The sequence below is a fragment of the Monocercomonoides exilis genome (genome assembly GCF_001643675.1).
Source record: "Monocercomonoides exilis strain PA203 chromosome Unknown scaffold22-1379369, whole genome shotgun sequence".
Lineage (NCBI taxonomy): Eukaryota > Preaxostyla > Oxymonadida > Polymastigidae > Monocercomonoides > Monocercomonoides exilis.
The window spans coordinates 1,122,160-1,141,047 of NW_027150567.1; the positions used below are offsets into that span (position 1 = coordinate 1,122,160).

Consider the following 18,888-nt stretch of genomic DNA (forward strand, 5'->3'; position numbering starts at 1 on the left):
GAGAATAAGAAGAAAATAAGAAGCAAAAGCAGAAGAAGAGGAAGAGGAAGTTGAAAAAGAAAAATAAGAAGAATTATAACGTTCCCCCTCTTTCCATATCCCATTCATGATCCATTTCGATTATCCCGAAAAAAAGACAGGAGCAAACTGTGTGTATTCGAAGTTGAAATCAAAAATAGCCTTTTGCAGACATTTCCGTCTTTTCCGCTTTCTCTTTTTCCCCAAATCGAATGAAGCATGTTCAATAGAGTTAGTCAGTGTGGGTATTCTTCACGAACAGCTTGGCAACATTTCGTTTTGTCATGCCATTGAACAATTGTGTGGCTGGAATCCACAAAGTTCATAAGCTGTGATTCGTTTCTCTCACCTTTAATTCCTGCCTTTCTTCGCCCTCATAACCCAACTTGTTCGGACAGAAACACAAAAATCCATTTCAACATTTCCTCCCTTCTTCTGCTTAAATGATAAATTTCGCTGTGAATATTTTTTGCTTCTTTTTCTTCATGGTTTGCTTTCAAAATAAGTCCTTTTCTTGCAATTCTTCATTTTTCATTTCATTGCGTCAACAATGCCCCATTCATCTGAACTTTCAGCTTGGTATAATATTTCAATGTCATTGTTTTCGAAACAGTTATATTGATAACAAATAATTCGTCAACCCCAAACATTCCGATTCGTAGAGAACTTGAAGCTCCCCAATCTGATTATCTGAAAATCAAAGCTTCTTTGTATCGATTTCCCCATTCTCCTAACCTCATTTGGATGTTTTTTTTTACCTTTTCAAATGATATTATTCATGTTTCTTTTGCCTCCAAGAATATCAAAAAAAAATTTTTTTTTTCACAAATGCCTTCAAATAAAAAGAATTGGGCAAATAAATGAAAACCTCCAAACATCTTATTCACTCCCAGAAATGGCTGAATAATCTTCAACAAAAGACTTTAGCTTTTCATCAAAAAACAGTCTGTTTTGTCCTTTCCTTTTCCTGATATTAATTTTCATTGAAAAAAATGGCTTCACTTACATTGCACAGACAGGAAATCAGGGTTATTTCCCAGAATTTGCTCATAAAAAGACATCCAATATTTGATAATTATTTTATAGGATTGATCATTTTAAAGATAAAAAGGATTTGCTTGATCTCCCGGGCAAAGCACGTTGAGCGAGCTTTAGGGTTACACTTTTACCTCTGACCCTTTTTTTACCCCCACCCTTTTTTTTGTGGAGCTGGCTGCGGCTTAATACAAGCTTGTAGCCAACAAAAAATAACTCGAAATGTTTATTTTTATATATTTAACTTTTACAGAAAAAATATTTTTTACGAAAAATTTTTAACTTAAAAATCTCGGTATTTTTTAATTTTATTTTTTGATTATTAAATTGATGGTCTTTCCATGAATATAACATTCTGGAAGTTTTAAGCTACACCATCATTACACCTCATATCCTTTTTATTGTTTTTATAACTTTTCACATTTCACTTGTTTCTTTATCACGTGTTTTCTCATTTCATCGACTTTTCGATAAAATGCAATTTTTGATTGAATAAAAGACAAATTTTTTATTTTATAAGCTGTCTCTTATTTTTAACTCAATATATTATTGCACGCTCACAAAATATTTTGCTGAATAAACATGAATGGCAAAAATAATTAAAATAACCGAAAATGATGTTTTTCATTTTTCTATTTAAAATCAAATTTGAAAAACTTTTTTGTGATTCCACATGATTAAAATTTAACTATATATTAAGGATAATCTTAAAAATATTTTCAAAAATTCATCATTCCTTATGAAATTGCATTTTATCGAAAAGTCGATGAAATGAGAAAACACGTGATAAAGAAACAAGTGAAATGTGAAAAGTTATAAAAACAATAAAAAGGATATGAGGTGTAATGATGGTGTAGCTTAAAACTTCCAGAATGTTATATTCATGGAAAGACCATCAATTTAATAATCAAAAAATAAAATTAAAAAATACCGAGATTTTTAAGTTAAAAATTTTTCGTAAAAAATATTTTTTCTGTAAAAGTTAAATATATAAAAATAAACATTTCGAGTTATTTTTTGTTGGCTACAAGCTTGTATTAAGCCGCAGCCAGCTCCACAAAAAAAAGGGTGGGGGTAAAAAAAGGGTCAGAGGTAAAAGTGTAACCCTATCCAAGATTTTTTTCTTGCAACAGCAAATATTTGTCGAGTGAATTCGAAAATTTTGTTGTTGTTCTCGCAGTACTTGCTTTGATAAACAAAGATGTTTGTAATTGTTGGTTATCTTGCTTTCTGGTTGAATTCCCCTATTTTTCAGATATTTAGAATTATTAACGAACAAAATGAGCGAAACTGATTATATCGATGAGGAGGAGGAAGAAGAAGATAATGAATACTATATTGGTTATAATGAGGATTATTTTAAGGATGATCTTGATGAATATGATCAAACGGAGCTTACAGAAAAGTTTAAAAGTTTGTGGATTTTTTCTCTTGATTAATTTTTCTATGATTCGAATATTTTTTATGCTTTTTAAAGAATTTCCATCTGAGCTGGATCATTGCACCAATGATGAACAGAAACAGAAAATTGAAGAAATGAATGGACTAGTGGATATTATGAATTTCAGCGAATGAAAATCCGTTATCACGGATAAACTATTTAGTGAAATCAATGAAATGATCAAAGAAAAGAAAATGGAATTGGATTATGCATTGGTGCTATTGAAGTATATTGGATATCATAGTGAACTGAATAATTTTTATATAAATGGCTTTGATGAATCTTCATTGAGAAAAAGGATTCGAGAGATGATTGTTGATGAAAATGAGGAAAATGTTGAAAATAATGAAAAAATGATGATTGATCTTTGTGAATGTTACCTGCTACTCTCCGATGGCTATATATCAAAAGATTGTGCTTCTATTTGTGTACCTTACCTTCTGAAAGTTGCATTAAAGAAAAAGGAAGATGAGGAGACACAAAAAGAAGTGGAAATGGCTTTGCTGGCTTTGTGTAATACTGAATATTATGTATGTTTATTACTATTTCGTTTATTTTATTTTTGAATATTTCTCATTCTTTGATTAGAAATTAGGAAATGAGCTGTATTTTGATTGGATCAAAGAAATCATCAAACATCACCAGGAATATCACAATCTAACTCAACTTGCGTATCTGTCTGCTTGGTACATTTTGTCTTTCCAATTGCCCAAAGTCGAAAGTCTGGAAGCAACAGCTGTTAAAGAGCTGCATTTTGGAAGAAAAGCAGCAAAAGCAATGGAAGATCTGTCAAAGTGTGTGGATTGGAAGAGAAAAAAAGAGGGAAAAAAAGAAAAAGAAGTGAAAGAAGCGTCTATTATCGAGAAATGGCTCTATGCAACTTTTTATTATTTATCCAAATGCAAATTGTGGAATGAAGAATTTACTGGACTAATTGGCAGCAATGTGGGGTTATTTAGAGCATCAAAGGAAAATTATGGAGATATTTGCTACGAACGCATTCTTTCATTAAATGGAGCAGCGAAAAATGAAAATGTGAAAATTGATAGCTTGCTGATGGAAGGTGCTGTCGATCTGTTCGCAGAAGAAATGAAACAATCAACTTTGAAAGAAGGAGACAATAGGGTTTGTTTGGATTTCTTTTTGAGCATTTCAAGGCGATTAGAAGGAATGAAGGATGATGAAAAGGAAGAGGAGGAAAGAAAGACAGCAAAAAGGAAGATGTTTGAAAAGTTGGAAGAAGATGGATATGAAGACTGCGTTGTCAAATTTTTGAAGTTAGGTCTTAATTATATGTTTGGAGATGACAATACAGTAATAACTATTGAAGATTTTTTTATGCATCTGTAAAGCGAAGGCTCATTTCGATTCCATTCCTTTTGTTGAAGTCACAGAAAAGCAGCAGCAGAAGAATGGAATGGAACGAAATGTCAATAGAGTCACAGAAGAGGCATATAACAGTAAATGAACAAACAAAGAGAAGAGAAGAGAGAATTACATGAGAGAAAATGTTTCAATCCGAAACAGCATCTTTGTCTGAGAAAAAAAGCACATCCAACTCAAATTGTGGATTCTTCATTTATTTCAGTCGGCCTTCTCATTATCATCATCTGCTTCAACTTCTTCATTTCATCCTACCTTTCTCTCACACAGCAACTATCAACATTTCATCAATTCATCCATCTTCTTTTTCTTGTTTCTGTCAATTTGTTTGTTTCATTGCATATTTTATTGAATTCCATCAAATCTCATGAAGTTTTGAATAACCATTCACAACCTCATTTTGGGTGCATCATCCCTAAAACATTCACAATTTCAGATCTTCATCTTCCTCATCTTCATCACAATGAAAACAGTCATTTCACTTCATTTTTTGTGGTCATTGAAGAAGTGACACATATTTCAAATCCTTCACAAAAAGCCCTTCAACAAACATGAAAAACAACACAGGCAATTTATCTTCGCTCTTCTTCTTTCTCCTTTTTTCTCAGTTCCATCATCAATTTCGTGATCATCAAAGAAAGCATTTGATTTTCAATCAGTATTTCTTCTCCTTCAGCATTTTGATGGAGTGACCGCATCCTTTCGAAATGTGTCAAAAAAATCATGTTATCTGAGGAAACTGGGCTGTCAAAGAATGAAGAAAAAAAAAAGCAAATGAAAACCTTTGGACAGAAAATGTCAACCACTCAACAGAATGTTATTTCTTCGTCTTCACTTTTTGTGAAGTCTTTTTTTCTCTTGCTCATTTGGAATTGAGTGTGGATATCATGTTCTGAATGACTGCTTGGTGAGGCATGTGGGAAGGGAAAGAGAAGGTGGGGCATTTGGGGAAGATGGACATTTGTGGAATTGAAGCAGCAATTGGCCGCCAGTTGACAAAAGAAAGTCTGATTTTCTTTTCATTCACATTCAAATTTCAAATACTCTGATTGTGAAATGGATTCTGTTTTTGTCTTCTTCAATTCAATGAGATCAAGTGAAACTTGGAAAAACAAGGGAAGAAAATAGTGGGTGGAACGCAAAACTTCTCAAAAGATATTGATGAGGTTGTTGCAGAAGATAAATAAACTTTTTCAAGAGTTTTTATTTTTTTTCACACAACTTTTGAGCTAACAAGTTATTTGAAGAAGGCTATAAACGAAAAAATTGAAATTTTATCTTTTTTTCTATTTTTTTTTTCTTCATTTTGATGAAATGAAGTGGAATGAAAAACAAAATGTCTTAAAAAATATCATTCAAATGAGCGTTTGTTTTCGCTCTTGTGAAATGATAAAAAAAAAGAATAAAATAAAACTGTCGAGTTACAAAATTCAATGCGTTTCTTCAAATAAACACAAAATAATTAAAAATGTTTGAAGATAATTCATAAAAATATTTTTGTTGAAGAAAATCAAATGTTTCATGAAAGCCAATGATGATATCTTCGTATCCTTCTTCTTCCATCTTTTCAAACACTTTCCTTTTCAACTCTTTTCTTTCCACTTCTTCCATTTCATCTTTCTTTTTATCTTTCAATTGAATGGAGATCAATTTAAAGAATTTCAAGCTATCACTTGTCTTCTCGTCATCAAGTGTTTGTTCCTGAATCTCCTCCAAAAAGAGATCAACAGCTCCTTCCTTCAAAAAAGCTCCAATTTTCGCAGATCTATTGTCTGATGCCCTTATTAAAGATTCAATGCATCTGGCCCGAAAGTGTTGGTATTTTTCCTTTGATGTTCGAAATAACTGAACAATGCTGACAATAAGCTCAGTATATTCTTCGTTCCACATTTCGCATTGACATAAGAACTCTTCGATTGTTTCAAACCATCTCATCAAAACATCCTCTTCTTTCATAACTTTTCCTCCTTCATTTCTTTCTTTCTTTTTCAAATCTATTCTTTTCATAAATTCTTTCACTTCTCTTCTTGCCTCTCTCACAAAATGCTGCTCATTCACTATCAAATGCTCCAATTGACTTTCATTGATAAATCTGAACATAAAAAACCGCCATGCTGACTGATAAGCAAGTCGTGTCAGATTGTCGTGTTCCTGATGATATTTGATGATATCTTTGATCGCATCCAAACACAGCTCTTGCTTTATGAACTCGAAAGCCAAATAATATGAAAAAATCAATTTTATTAAAATGGAAATAGAAATGTTCATACGCTATATTTGTTAATGAAGCTCAAAGCCAATAATGCAGTTTCGACTTCTTTTCGAGTTTCCTCGCTTTCCTCTTTCTTTGAGGCAACTGCCAGATGGCAAGGCGCGATGATTGAAGTCAATTCCGATGAAAATCCATCCTTAAGCAAAAGATAGCATTCGCAAAGATCAACCAAAAGCTTTTCGTTCTTCTCCTCTTTTTTCTTTTGATTTCCCTCAACAATCACTTTTCAAATCTTTCACTCAACGAAGAATAATCAAATCCATCAATCATAAACTTATTCAGAACATTGCAATATACAATATGCTTCAATAGAAAAACAACATTCCCTGTAGGAAATTTCTTTTCTTCAATCATTTTGCATATTTTGTCGAACAGCTCAATTTCGAAAACAGATCTGAATTCTCTTTCACTCATTTCATCAATAATTTCATTCATCTCTTTTATTTTCTGTTTCTGTTCATCGCTGGTGCAATGCTCCAGCTCAGAAAACAATTCTTCAAAAATCACAAAAAATATTTTGTGTTTTGAAAGTTTCATCAAAACAAAAAAATATGCAAACTCAAAAACTTCTCAGTTTTGTTCATCATCTGCATTCTTTCTTCATACTTTTCATTATCGCGTACACTCATTCTGCTTATTGTAAATAATATTCAAAATAAGGGGTGGAGCTTGATAAGAAACAAAAAAATTGAAAATTCAAACATCGTTGATTATCTTGCAATATAACAAAGATCTCAGTACAAACTATTTTTCTTTTGCTATATGAAAAGAAGTGAAAAATAAAGTGCAAAGAAGTCTCAGGATTGGCTTTCTGAGTACAAAAATGGAAATCTTTTTTCTTTTGATCTAACCACCATAAATTAATTCAATAGATGAAAATCATTAAGATAAAATTTTGTGGAAAAATAATACACTTTTAGGTTTGAAATTGAGAATATTTATAGAACAGAAATAGAAACAAATAAAAGAGAGAATGAAAACACAAAATCAAATTGAAAAAAGAAATATCTTTTATGAAGATAAATGAAGCAGTTTCAGATTGAAAAAAATGGAAACAAATGTTCGCATGCTCAATGAAATTTGTTGTTTTTTTTCTTGATTTTCAATTTTCAGTTTTCATTTAAGTTCATTCATCTGATAATTGAAAGAGAAAAAAACCAAAAATCAAAAAGGAATTGTCGATTCATCTCTGAAGTCAGTCAAACAGCAGATGAACATGGCAAAATGTCTTTGCGGAAAAATGAATAAAAAAGAAAATTCTTGAAGGTCGTCCAACATCAAGGATGGTAGGACAAATGAAAGGTGTGTCGATGGTTATGATCAAAAAGGATATTTTTCTTTGAAATTATTCTTTCGCTTTTCACATTCAAAAACCATTTTATTTCAATTGATTGTCGATCAGATGAGAAATGTCGCAAAGGAAACTGTGCCATGAGAAGCATTCCAGAAGCAGAAGAATTCAACAATTCCTTCAATAGTTCATCAAAAACACAGAAGAAAAGAATCAGAGAGTTCTGCTGCTCAGACAAAAGAATGAAGAGTGTGGAAAAGAATTCCAACTCAAGGTTCGAATATTTCCTTTTGCACAAACTTTTCTATATTTTTTGGAGCAAACAAGACACTCTTTATTGGACTTCAACGATCACGCTCAATCGCAATGAATAATAAATGTGGATGGATATCTCTATAGAATTCATTCTTAATCTCTCCTTTTTTTCAATTCACGGAACAGTCTTAAAGAAAAAAAACTTGTCTTTTCGATAATTTCTCATCTGACACTCTCGGAATGTTTCTTTTAACATATAAAGTGATTTAAATTGTATTTTTTTTTTTGTCTCTCATGATTTTCAACATTTGATATCGCATTGATAAGAAAATGACCATCTTGAAAAAAGGCAATTGTTTATTCCGATTTCAGTACGCACAATCTGAATTCTTTCATTTGAAACATAAATGGACAGAACTCTTCAATTCTCTTTATTCATTTTGTGTGATATTGACATGATTATTTGAATGATATACGCACAGCTTCATCATCATCATCACATCTTTCTCACAATACAAACTAAAACGTATTCTCAAGAAATAAAAAATGCAATTGCATATTGCTTCATTTCACAAGATAATGACGAGCTTTTGAGGCTGATTGGCTTTTCCAATGTGAATGTGGATGTTGTGCTTACGAACCAGGAAGAACTGTTGTCTAATACAAATATTCGTTTGAATGAGTTTCTTGTTTCAATTGAAGCATGGTTTTCTTCTCCTTTCTCAGCATATTCAGTTTTATCCACTTCTTCAATTAAGATGCTGAGATAAAAAGCGAAGAAAGTGACTGGGGGAAAAAGGTCATCCCCATCATTCACCGCTCCTGCAATTGAACCTTCAGATGTCTCGACTGTGAAGGGATCAAACATGAAGGCAGCATGGATGAACGATATCAAAAGACTGATGCGGATTGTTGTTTCTGAAGATGTTGTGGTGCATGCAAATCACTTGAAGTTGTGACCAAGAGCGCTATTCATGCAGTGGGGATAAGCTATCACTTGGTCTTTTGTGCGGTTCGAGAGCAATATGAACATGCGATTTGTGGAGCTTTCAAAGATGCTTTCAGTTCCGCTTGTGACATCTCTTCTTTTGCTTGCAGCATTTATGGGTACGAGGTCGGGGAGCAATAGTTCATTTTCAGCTGTAGATGAGAATTCGTTCACTTTGATCCACTATCTATTTCACCCGTTGATGCAGCAGTCTAAGATAATGTTTCTTGTGCAAAGATTGTCGAAATGGATGAGTGTGATCGTAAAGAAAGAAGATGAAGTGATGATGTTAAGAATGGCAATATGCATAGATGGAGAGATTATGGAGAAGGAACTGTCAGCGGATGTGCTGATGATAGATGACGTTGTTGTCAAGCTCAATACGATTTAAAAAGATGTTCTGGAGGAACAAGAAGAAGCAGAGGAAGGGTTAGGAAATGAGTGAAAAAAAACTAACCTAATGTGGCAAAGAAATTCTTTTGAATGACGAAAATCAAATTTGTAAAAGTTCGGAATGGAAAGGAAGCTGCAATTTGTTGATTAGATAATCGAAAGAGAAAGAAGAATGAAGAGATGGAAATTTTTATAATAAAGGTACAAAGTGGGCATCATTTCACAAAAAATAAACTCATTTGAATTTTTCCACCATTTGTAACTTCACACAAAATATGAAAATAGGTGAAAGTTTATAAGTCTCACATGAAGCATGTTTAAGAAGAGATTCACAAAAACATGAAAATGTTTTCAAACAAGATTCTGTTCTAACGTCCACCTCAAAGACTTCATATGAAATAAATCAAGAAAATGGGAGATCTCTTTATTAATCAGAGACATAAGGAAGTTCGAAAGATATTTAATTGGAATAAGAGCTTATTTGATAAAATAATGAAATCAACATGATTTGAAAAATTATGTTTCCACTGAAACATTCAAATTGTCTTAATCATTTGATATGAAAGTCTTGAAACTCCATTCAACACAATATATCTCTGTTTTCATTCCTTTAAGATTCTCAATTTCGTTCGAAATTTCTTAAAAAATGCTAAGTTATAGAAAATAGATGTTGATTTGAAAGGATGACTTTCTTTCATTCCATGTGTTTTTATTTTTGATATTTTGTGGTGTTAGCGCTGAGGATACATATCTAATTTTTCCAAAATCTTTTTCAAGCCATTTTTATTTTACCATTTTTTGAAAGAATTGTGTTAATGTCACTGTTTTCGTTCACATGGCTGAATTGTCAATTGGATCAACGTTGTTTTCTGAAGAGCCAAAAATGAAAATATCATGCCATCTAAAAGTATATTCATAATTGTGAAAAGCAACAATGATGCAATGTTCAAAAAATGTTTTTATTTAACAATTTGATAGCTTCTCCTTCTTTGCTCATCGAATGACAATGGTTGAAAAAACATTTTTGAATGACAACCTTTCCAACATGATTCCATTGCTGAAACGAACCTCCCGCTGACAATGATTAACTGTTTGATTCACAAGAGGCAAGCAATAAAGATGTAGAGAATAATTATTGCTTTTGTGTCATTGTTGGACACATATTGACTGTCCACAATATTCCGCAAAGAACAACAAGAAATGTCATCATTGAAAATCAGTTGAACAATAATAATAAGTCACTTAATTTCTCTTCCAACTCTAAATGAATTCACGATTGATAAGTATTGGATAAATGAAGAATGATGAACAGCACATTCGGTAATTTTCAATGCATATATTCTCCACATTTTATTGAAGTGTCATTGCATCTTGTTTACAAACATTTTTTCAAAGTCAGAATAGTTATAAACAAATCATTTACAAAAAGAACAACTTCATGTTCTGAATTGCAATCTGTCCATTCGCAAAGAAAAAAAGATTAACTGTTTGCACATTCATTTTTCTTTTTTCTGACATCAGTTGTTTGCCTCTTTACAAAGTGTGTTGTTTAACTTTTACGGACATTTTCATGAGAAGAAAAGGATCCACTTGAGATCCCTTTTTCAAATCCTGTGATGTTTGAATAAACGAAGTGGCTCTCAAAAGCATACAAATTGTTACAATGTCATATTTGACAATTGATTTTATTGTCATAATTTGCAGACACATTTCTGAAAACACAGAGAATAATCTGCTGGTTTTTTTCATCTTCCTGATACAAAAATATAGCCTGGTGATGAAACAACAAATCGCTGTGAAGAAACACATCAAATAAAATGGATTTCAATTACCAGAGGAGGAAACGGAAGTGTTTGGATTTATGTCCTTCAGTGGATTCATTTTTAGGTTTTTGAAGCATATTGTTTTTTTCTGAAAAGCAAAGGAAGAAGAAGACAAATATTGAGATATGTGTTATTTTATTATATCTTTCGATTAATATGGAATTTGCATCAACGATATAGAAGTGAGCTCATCTGTAAAATATGGAAACGAGACAGAATAATAGAAAAATCAAAAAATAATAATTATGACAATTGACTGAACTTGTTGCTATCATTTTGCATCAGAGAATGAACAAAGATAAATTGAAGACATTCAGGGTTTCATTAATTGAAAACATGCATTTTCTATGTTTCGTTATTGGAATCAAAACTAATTAATCTGTGGATTAACCAGAAGAACGGTGATTGATTTTCCTTCTATTTTCAAATGCTCATTTAATGATGGAAAAAAAATGTTTGAACAGGAATCCAAATGTTAATGATATTATCGCTTCAAAAGAATTATTGTTTTCATTGGTGAGAAAAACAAATAATGAATTTGTTGTAAAGCAAAGTCTTATTTCTTTTTTTAAAACGATTTCAAATCTTCATTCACTTTTTCAACTTCTGCATTTCTTTTTGAACAGCAAATAAATGTTAATCTGATTTCCAAAAAGTGATCTATTCTGTTGATAATCAACACCAGTGATTACACTTTTTTATTTCAGTAGTTCATGTGAAAATTAGTTAATAAACATTGGTCGTAAATAATGAATACTTTTCTCATCCAATTCACATAAAAACTATGAAACATAATACGACTTCAAACAATATTCATGATTGAATTGCAAACAATTGAATTATTCATAAATATGATTTTATCTGAATTGTTTATTTTGATAAATTGTTCAATATGGTTTGCTCAAAATTATATATCCTTCATAGAATTCATGGAAAAAAAATTTATTTTGTTTTTCAACGAAATTTTCTCAACTTCATTATAGTGACTTGTTTATGAAAAGAAAACAAAATATTTGGAATGGGCGCTTATTTTTTCTTTGCCATTATTATTGTTTTGTTTCATTTGACAATAAGGAAGAATCATAAACATTGACATCTAAATATTTATTTGTGAATTTTTCTCATTATTCAAATATTCTTTAATGAAAATAAAACCACACTTTGGAAAAGGTTTCATTTGAATAAAGGATTAGTCGATCTGTTGTGATTCAGAAAAGTGAACATCAAACAGAATGCTTATTGTTTTTGCTTATTTCCTTTCTGTTTCATTGACATGCATGCGAGAAGTGAATGATGCAACATTGACAGAAGTTTACGTAAAGCAAAGCGGAGATAACAGCAACAGTGGCAATGAGATCGGCAAGGAAAAAAAATCATTGAATCATGCTTATTCTCAATTGGCATATGACAAGCCCGGCAAGATCTTTGTTGTTCATGATGAAGCTCCTCTAACTGCTGAGGCAATGTTGTGGACAAGTCATCCGATAACAGTTGAAGGAATAAATGAAAATGGAAAAGGAAATACAGAAGTTGCAATTGATTGTAATGTTCCAATATCATCTCAAGAATCAGTATTCAAATGTATTGGAACTGTTGAATTCAAGTATTTGGCATTCCATTTCTCAACAACAGAACATTATTGGGACATGTTAATCTACACATCAACAGATTCCTTGAAAATAAGCAACTGTCAATTTGTCAGGGTTGAAGCAACATCACAAAGAGGAAAAACATCAAATGTTGATGGAAACAGTTCTGTGGCGAACTGTCTTGTCAAGGTGTTATCAGGAAATGTATTTATGAATTCAGTGAAATGCACAGATGATACAACATATGCAACATTTCATGAATCTCTTTTTTATTTTTATGGAGCAAAGGAAGTATCATTGAATGAGGTGGAAATCAACAAAGTTAATGTTCAGTCCGGTTCTGCAGTCCTTGTCAAAGATGAAAGCAATTCATCAACGGAGGTTTCAATTGAAGGATTACACATGAAAGAAGTGAAAGCAGAGAATTCGCATGTTGCTGGGTTGGATATCACACTCAGTTCAGAAGAATCAACAGTTGCCATTGGAAGGACAAACAAATGCTCATTTAAATCTTGCATGGCATCACGTGGAGGGACAAGTGCTGGTGCAATTTTTATTAAAATGGAAAATGTAATTTCTCATCTTCAACTACCAGCTGCAAACAATTTGGATATTGACAGTTCAAACAAAGTTAATTCATTTTCAAGATCAATATTTATTGTTGCACCGGATATTGAAGAATTTTGTGAAAAGGAAGACTCCTTTGAGTTTGCAAACGATTACGATGAATCAGCTGTAGGATGGATTGAGGTGACAAAACGACATGATAAAGAACCAGTGGATGTGTACGAAAAGTATATAAAGGTGAGACAAGAAAAACAAAAAGATGAAGCCCAAAAGAAAAAAGCAGGGACAATTGTTGCAATTGTGGTGCCAATAGTGGTCGTTGTGGTTGTTGCTGTTGTGGTTGTTGTTGTTATCATCGTTGTCAGAAAAAGGAAATCAAAAAGTGGTTAGGAAAAGCAATAGGAACAGGAAATGATCAGTGTTTGAAGCAGAAAACATATTGATTAATTATTATCTAAATTTGATAACCGTCAAGATTTCAAATTTTGAATATCCATGTGTAGTCATCTTTTTCTCATTTTTTTTATATTTCTTTTTTTTTCTTTTTGATCTGTAAACCAATTCTATTGTGTATTTCATCCAAAAGCCCACATCACTTGATTAAAAAAAGAACTTATATTGGGCAATGAAAATGAAAAAGGAGTGAAAAATGACTGGATTATTAAAAGTTCACAACTCGGGCAATTGCGTTAATTTGTAATTTTTTTTTCTGAAATTCAATTTCAGTTTCTATTCCATTTTGTTTTGGAAATGGAATTCCACTCAAGATGTTGAGCATTCAATCAGTCTGGAAATGAATGATATATTGTCTGGACTGTTCAATCATAAGCTCTGTTTCATCAGACTTCGGATTTCCTATCCACATTGGAGAATTCGTCTTATCTTCACCAAGAATATTTGAAACCATTGTATGGATTTATTCACATTCAACACTTCAATCTGTACGCAATCATTCAAAATTCTTAGAAAATTATCAAATTTTGAACTTGTATAATAATCAAGTTGAAGCATCTATCAGTCACAAATATCCAAATAATTTTTCATGACATATCCTTCGTAAAACAACATTTTCATTCATTCAAAGTCGAGCTATTGCAACCATTTCCACAACAATTGGATTTTTCAATTAATATCAGAAACATAGAAAATTCATCACGCTGGAATTGTTGCAACTCTGAATGTTGTTAAAAAAAGAAATAACAATCAATTCAACTTTCGTTGAAAGTTCGAAACTGAACAAACTTGAACACTTACCATCGTTCAAAAACCCGGGATTTTTTCAAAAACCCGGACATCCATCATGTTGAAATATCATTCAATCGTTCTTGACATTTCACTTTCAAACGCATTCAACAGTTAAATGATGTTCGAACTGTTGATAATTCATATGATAATTAAAGAATTGTTCATTCTTCAAGAAAGAAATATGAGTTTTTCATAAATTATTTTGTTATTTTTTCAGTTATCGTGAATTGCATATTTCAAAAATTATTTCAGAAAACTTGTTTTGTCAATTTTTATTCTTACGAATAATTCACAACGAATGAAATCATTTGTTTCTATTTTCATTTGCTTTTCCAAACAAAATCCATTAATTGTGAAGATATTCTAATATTCGATAGCGTTTGATGAAATGAGGAAATAAATGGAATTCGAATAAAAGAATCAAACCTTTTAATTTTGAAAAAGATAAAATGCAATTTCTCTGGATTAATCGAATATCAAGTTACAAATATCACGATGAAAAGCATTATTATTAATAGATCAAGCTTCAAATAGTCTTCGCATTTTCATCATCACTTGTTTCGTCATTGTACTCAATCCTCAAACATTTTCTCCACGTTTTCTTTTCGCTTTTATTTCTATTTTCTTTTCTTGAAATATTCATCATAGCAATCTCATCCTTTTTTTCATTTCTCATCAATTTCAATTAAATCATTTCTTGTTCGTTTCTTTTTCTTCTTCATCAAAATTGACACATCACTGATTGCTGAAGTTTTTTTTCTTTCTTCATCTTTTCCATTCTTAATTGTTTTGCCTTTTTCAATATCAGTTTTCAAGTTCTCAAGAGTTTTTTCTTCATTCTTCTTTTTCTTTGGAAAAAATCTTCCATACAATTGTTCTTTGTTTTTTTCAACACACAATGATAAGTTTCTTTCTGGTTCCCCGTATATTCTTACCAATACCGGAGCAGCTTTGACCAGCCAAACACCTGTTTGTTTGAATGAATGTTTTATATTTGAAGGAGTTGAAGATGCAGATATAGCTTCTGGGAGAATGTCAAAAACAGCGGAGCGAAATGCGGAAGAAGAACGATCAGATGAAGTTTTGAAGTTGTTGTTGTACGTTTTTTTGAACCTTGCAAAAATAGAGTCATCGCACGGTTGAAGCAGATGAGTCGAATTTTGTAAAAATTTTTTTATGATTATGTTTCTTTATTTTGCAAACGTTTCAACGGCTTCACAACAGTGTGACGAATGATTATTCATTAAAAATAACAACGATTTTATTCATCCTTTTATAATTTTTTCTTCAATTTGAATTAGCCAGTTTTCGCTCATTATTTTTTCGAAGGTTTTCGTTGTGATACAGCCAGATGAAGCAAATATATAGTTGATGCAATATGAAGATAGAATGAGAAATTCTGAAGGTGTTTTTTTTTTTGCTGGTAAAAGAAGATAAGAAGGAAAACAAGAGCCATCCACACATACACAAAGGCATAAAGTTGTTTTTTTTTTTTTTTTTTTTTTTTTTTTTTTTTTTTTTTTTTTTTATGGTAACGGTGTTGAAGGGGGTTTCTGATTTTGCAAACAAACCACTTGTTTGCAAGAATTGTCTCCAAAATAGAGTGAAGTTTCGTCGAAATTAAATATTCCTGTTGCACTAATATCATAGTCATTTTCAATCTGATAAAGTTCTTCGAACCATTTTTGTATGGCACTTGATGATTGTGAAGATTTTTTTGCTGAGTCCAAAGGTTTGGAAAGCTCTGATTTCCAAACACTGCTTCTTTGAACCGTGTCATGCGCTGCAGTCAAACCTGGAATTTTTATCTCTTTTTCGTCATGTAATGATTGCTCGATATATTTCACAATCAAAAAATACTTCGAAAAATTAATTTCCTAGATAAAAAATAACAAAAACCATTTTGTGCACGTCCTTCACTCTAATTGTTTCACCTTTTGAAAGAAGAACAACAACTTGATTCTCAATTTTTTCTATTAAATCTTGTGTTTTTATTGGTGGTCTTCCGTTCACTCCCGCAGGTCTTTTTTGCTTCTCTGCAGCTATTCATGTGTACCACGAACAGTTAGAAAATGTGCCAGAATCGACAGCGACTTTCTTTGTAATCAAATGATCTTTTCGAGGTTCGAATATTTTTTGAGAAATTGTTTTCAGCCGCCAAATATCAGATGGAGCGAGTTCCTATCTCAACTCAGGCAACGATAATTCTTTTGTAATTGTTATTAATATGATTTTATCATATAATCATGAGTGAAAATATGTGAGAATAAATATAGATTTTTTGTTTGTTCAACAAAAAATGCAATAGTGCAGTATTCATTGAACAATTAAAGTTCTTCACGGAATTGCTGGTTTTATTTTTTTTTTTGAATTCTTATAAAGAAATGAGCAAAAGATCAAATTGATTCTCTCAACAAGGCGAATTGAATTTTAGCGAAAAATGATCTTTATTTGGATAGAAGATTAATATCGATTCTTTTCGGAAAATAAAATATGTTGTTGAAAATGCTTTTGAAAAAGATGATCAGATTTCATTTTTTCTTGAAATCCGGGTTTTAGAAAGATTCCCCTGTTTCTGAACGATGGAACAAATTTTTCTTTTTTTGATCAAAGCTCTCAAAGAAACAAGAATAAAAAGGATTCAGATTGTAAATGAAACAAAGGAGGAATGAATTTTTCAAAAAAAAAGATGAATTTTATTGGAGACTTTTTTGGTGTTAACAATCAACAAAACTATCAAAACGAAAGAAGAATCTATTTTTGTAGATAAATGAAGATAATTTAGCACACAAACACATTTTCATTGCCAAATCAGTTATTTTGAGAACGATTGATCACAATAAATAAAGAAGGTTCATGATATAGAAAGATAACACTGTCTTGGTTTTCACACAAATTGATTGATGAAGAAGATCGAAGGAAGGGCAAAATTCATCTTTCAAACCTTTTCTTTTCAATATTGCCATTATATTACTGGATTGACCTTGACACTGTGCAGAAAAGTGGAGAAGTGCAAGACAAGCGGAAAATAAAGATAAAGCAAAATGTGGTTTTTTTCAGCATAATCCGAAGATATCGTCATTTTCAAAACACACTAATTCATAATTATTTAATAAAAGTGCATAAGCACCTTTATTTTCAAGAAAAACAAACATTCAATTCCTTCTCCTTCATTTGATGTCACGATCAATGGGTCATCGCCACGATCGGATTGATGAAGAAATCCTCGCTATTCTCGACATTTCCTGGACTTCCGCCGTCGACCGAAGCAGACGGACTGCCAGGTGGGGTCCAAAGCCAAATGAACGTCCAATCGCAACAACAGCTCCTTTCTCCGCCTTTTATCAACCATTCTGCAGGATCTTCAACACAGCTGTCAGATAGAGAAAAGAGCAGACGAGAAGAAGAAGAAGGCATGAACGAAATGACAGCACCTGTTTTTGAAGAAGTTATTGGACAGGATCCTATCAAATCCTTCCTCGACATTCATATTCCAATTTTCTCAGTGGAAAGAATTCAGCAGGAATATTCCTTACACGATTTAAGCCCCTTATTTTCACCGAAGCATCCATGAGTTACAAAATCCAAAAACTGGATCAATGATGCTCTAGATAGCGCAGGATATAAGCAGGAGATGTGCCTATGTCAAGCTTTCAAAGCCGTTTTGTTTTGCTTAGCCGAAATGGATTCCAACAAGGAGAGTGCACGACAGAGAGCTTCAAATGCACTTATACTCACGGCAAAAGCTTTCCAGGAGGCCAGAAATACCAGAATTCAAGGAAGGTTCGGGTTTAAATCAGCGGAAAAAATGAGAGCGGAAGCTTCGGCTGGACTATTGACATCGAGACAAGAACAGATCTTGAAAGAATCAGAGCTAGAAACAGATATGGTTAGTGCGCGAAGGAGATACAGAGGTTTTGAAGCAATGATCGAGGCAAAGAAGGAAAAAATGGATTTCCGTTCAGCCAGCCCAGTTCAGGCGCCGTCAAAAGGAGGAGCAGGTCAGAAGTTTTTTCGTCACAGACTCCGCTCTTTCTCAGGAAGGAGAAACCATGGAAGCTGACTAAGAGCAGCAGGATGGGCCGGATGGAGTCGGGGTCTTCAAAGGAATTATGGAAGGCAACAGAGAAAAAGTCGCAGCCAGATCAGGTCATTGGGGGAAAGACGGTGCTGTTCTTAAAGGCATCGGAAAAGATTGGAGGAGGAGATATGATCCGAAATGGAGTCCAAGCGATGTGGAAGAGCAGAAGAGAGTGAGAAACTTTCAAAGATATCGTTCAGAGATAAAGCCAAGCGAACAAGCGAGGAGCACAGAAGAGCCTTCATGGATTTGTTGGAGGAACAGACGAGGACCGGAATAGTGGAGGAGATAGATCAGGAAGATGTCAAACACAGTAACAACGTATTCCTGATCAAGAAGAAGAACGGAACATGGAGGCAGATCTAAGACTGTCGTCGTTTGAATGAAGATGTCCTCAGAACGCATTTCATATGCGAAAACGTGAGAACAGTGGAGAGAATATTGTTGAAAGAAGATTGGGCAGTGACGATAAACCTTCATCAGGCGTATTATCTTCTCCCAGTTTCA

The 18,888-nt window shown here is 32.5% G+C and overlaps 5 protein-coding genes across 5 annotated transcripts; all 5 read left to right on the forward strand.

The window, feature by feature from the left end:
• Positions 1-2,333: 2,333 nt before the first annotated feature.
• MONOS_1839 (uncharacterized protein) lies at positions 2,334-3,844 on the forward strand (the record flags this gene model as incomplete). Its single annotated transcript, XM_067871405.1, has 3 exons — positions 2,334-2,466; positions 2,942-3,024; positions 3,083-3,844. 3 exons carry the CDS (start codon positions 2,334-2,336, stop codon positions 3,842-3,844), a joined length of 978 nt encoding a protein of 325 aa, XP_067727617.1.
• Positions 3,845-12,176: 8,332 nt separating this feature from the next.
• MONOS_1840 (uncharacterized protein) lies at positions 12,177-13,445 on the forward strand (the record flags this gene model as incomplete). The annotated part of the gene is made up of 1 exon (XM_067871417.1): positions 12,177-13,445. The coding sequence occupies one exon, from the start codon at positions 12,177-12,179 to the stop codon at positions 13,443-13,445; it is 1,269 nt and encodes a 422-aa protein (XP_067727618.1).
• A 4,069-nt stretch (positions 13,446-17,514) lies between these two features.
• On the forward strand, positions 17,515-17,874 carry MONOS_1841 (uncharacterized protein; the record flags this gene model as incomplete). The annotated part of the gene is made up of 1 exon (XM_067871428.1): positions 17,515-17,874. The coding sequence occupies one exon, from the start codon at positions 17,515-17,517 to the stop codon at positions 17,872-17,874; it is 360 nt and encodes a 119-aa protein (XP_067727619.1).
• Positions 17,875-17,982: 108 nt separating this feature from the next.
• On the forward strand, positions 17,983-18,363 carry MONOS_1842 (uncharacterized protein; the record flags this gene model as incomplete). The annotated part of the gene is made up of 1 exon (XM_067871439.1): positions 17,983-18,363. The coding sequence occupies one exon, from the start codon at positions 17,983-17,985 to the stop codon at positions 18,361-18,363; it is 381 nt and encodes a 126-aa protein (XP_067727620.1).
• A 49-nt stretch (positions 18,364-18,412) lies between these two features.
• Positions 18,413-18,661, forward strand: MONOS_1843 (uncharacterized protein; the record flags this gene model as incomplete). Its single annotated transcript, XM_067871450.1, has 1 exon — positions 18,413-18,661. The coding sequence occupies one exon, from the start codon at positions 18,413-18,415 to the stop codon at positions 18,659-18,661; it is 249 nt and encodes an 82-aa protein (XP_067727621.1).
• Positions 18,662-18,888: the final 227 nt, after the last annotated feature.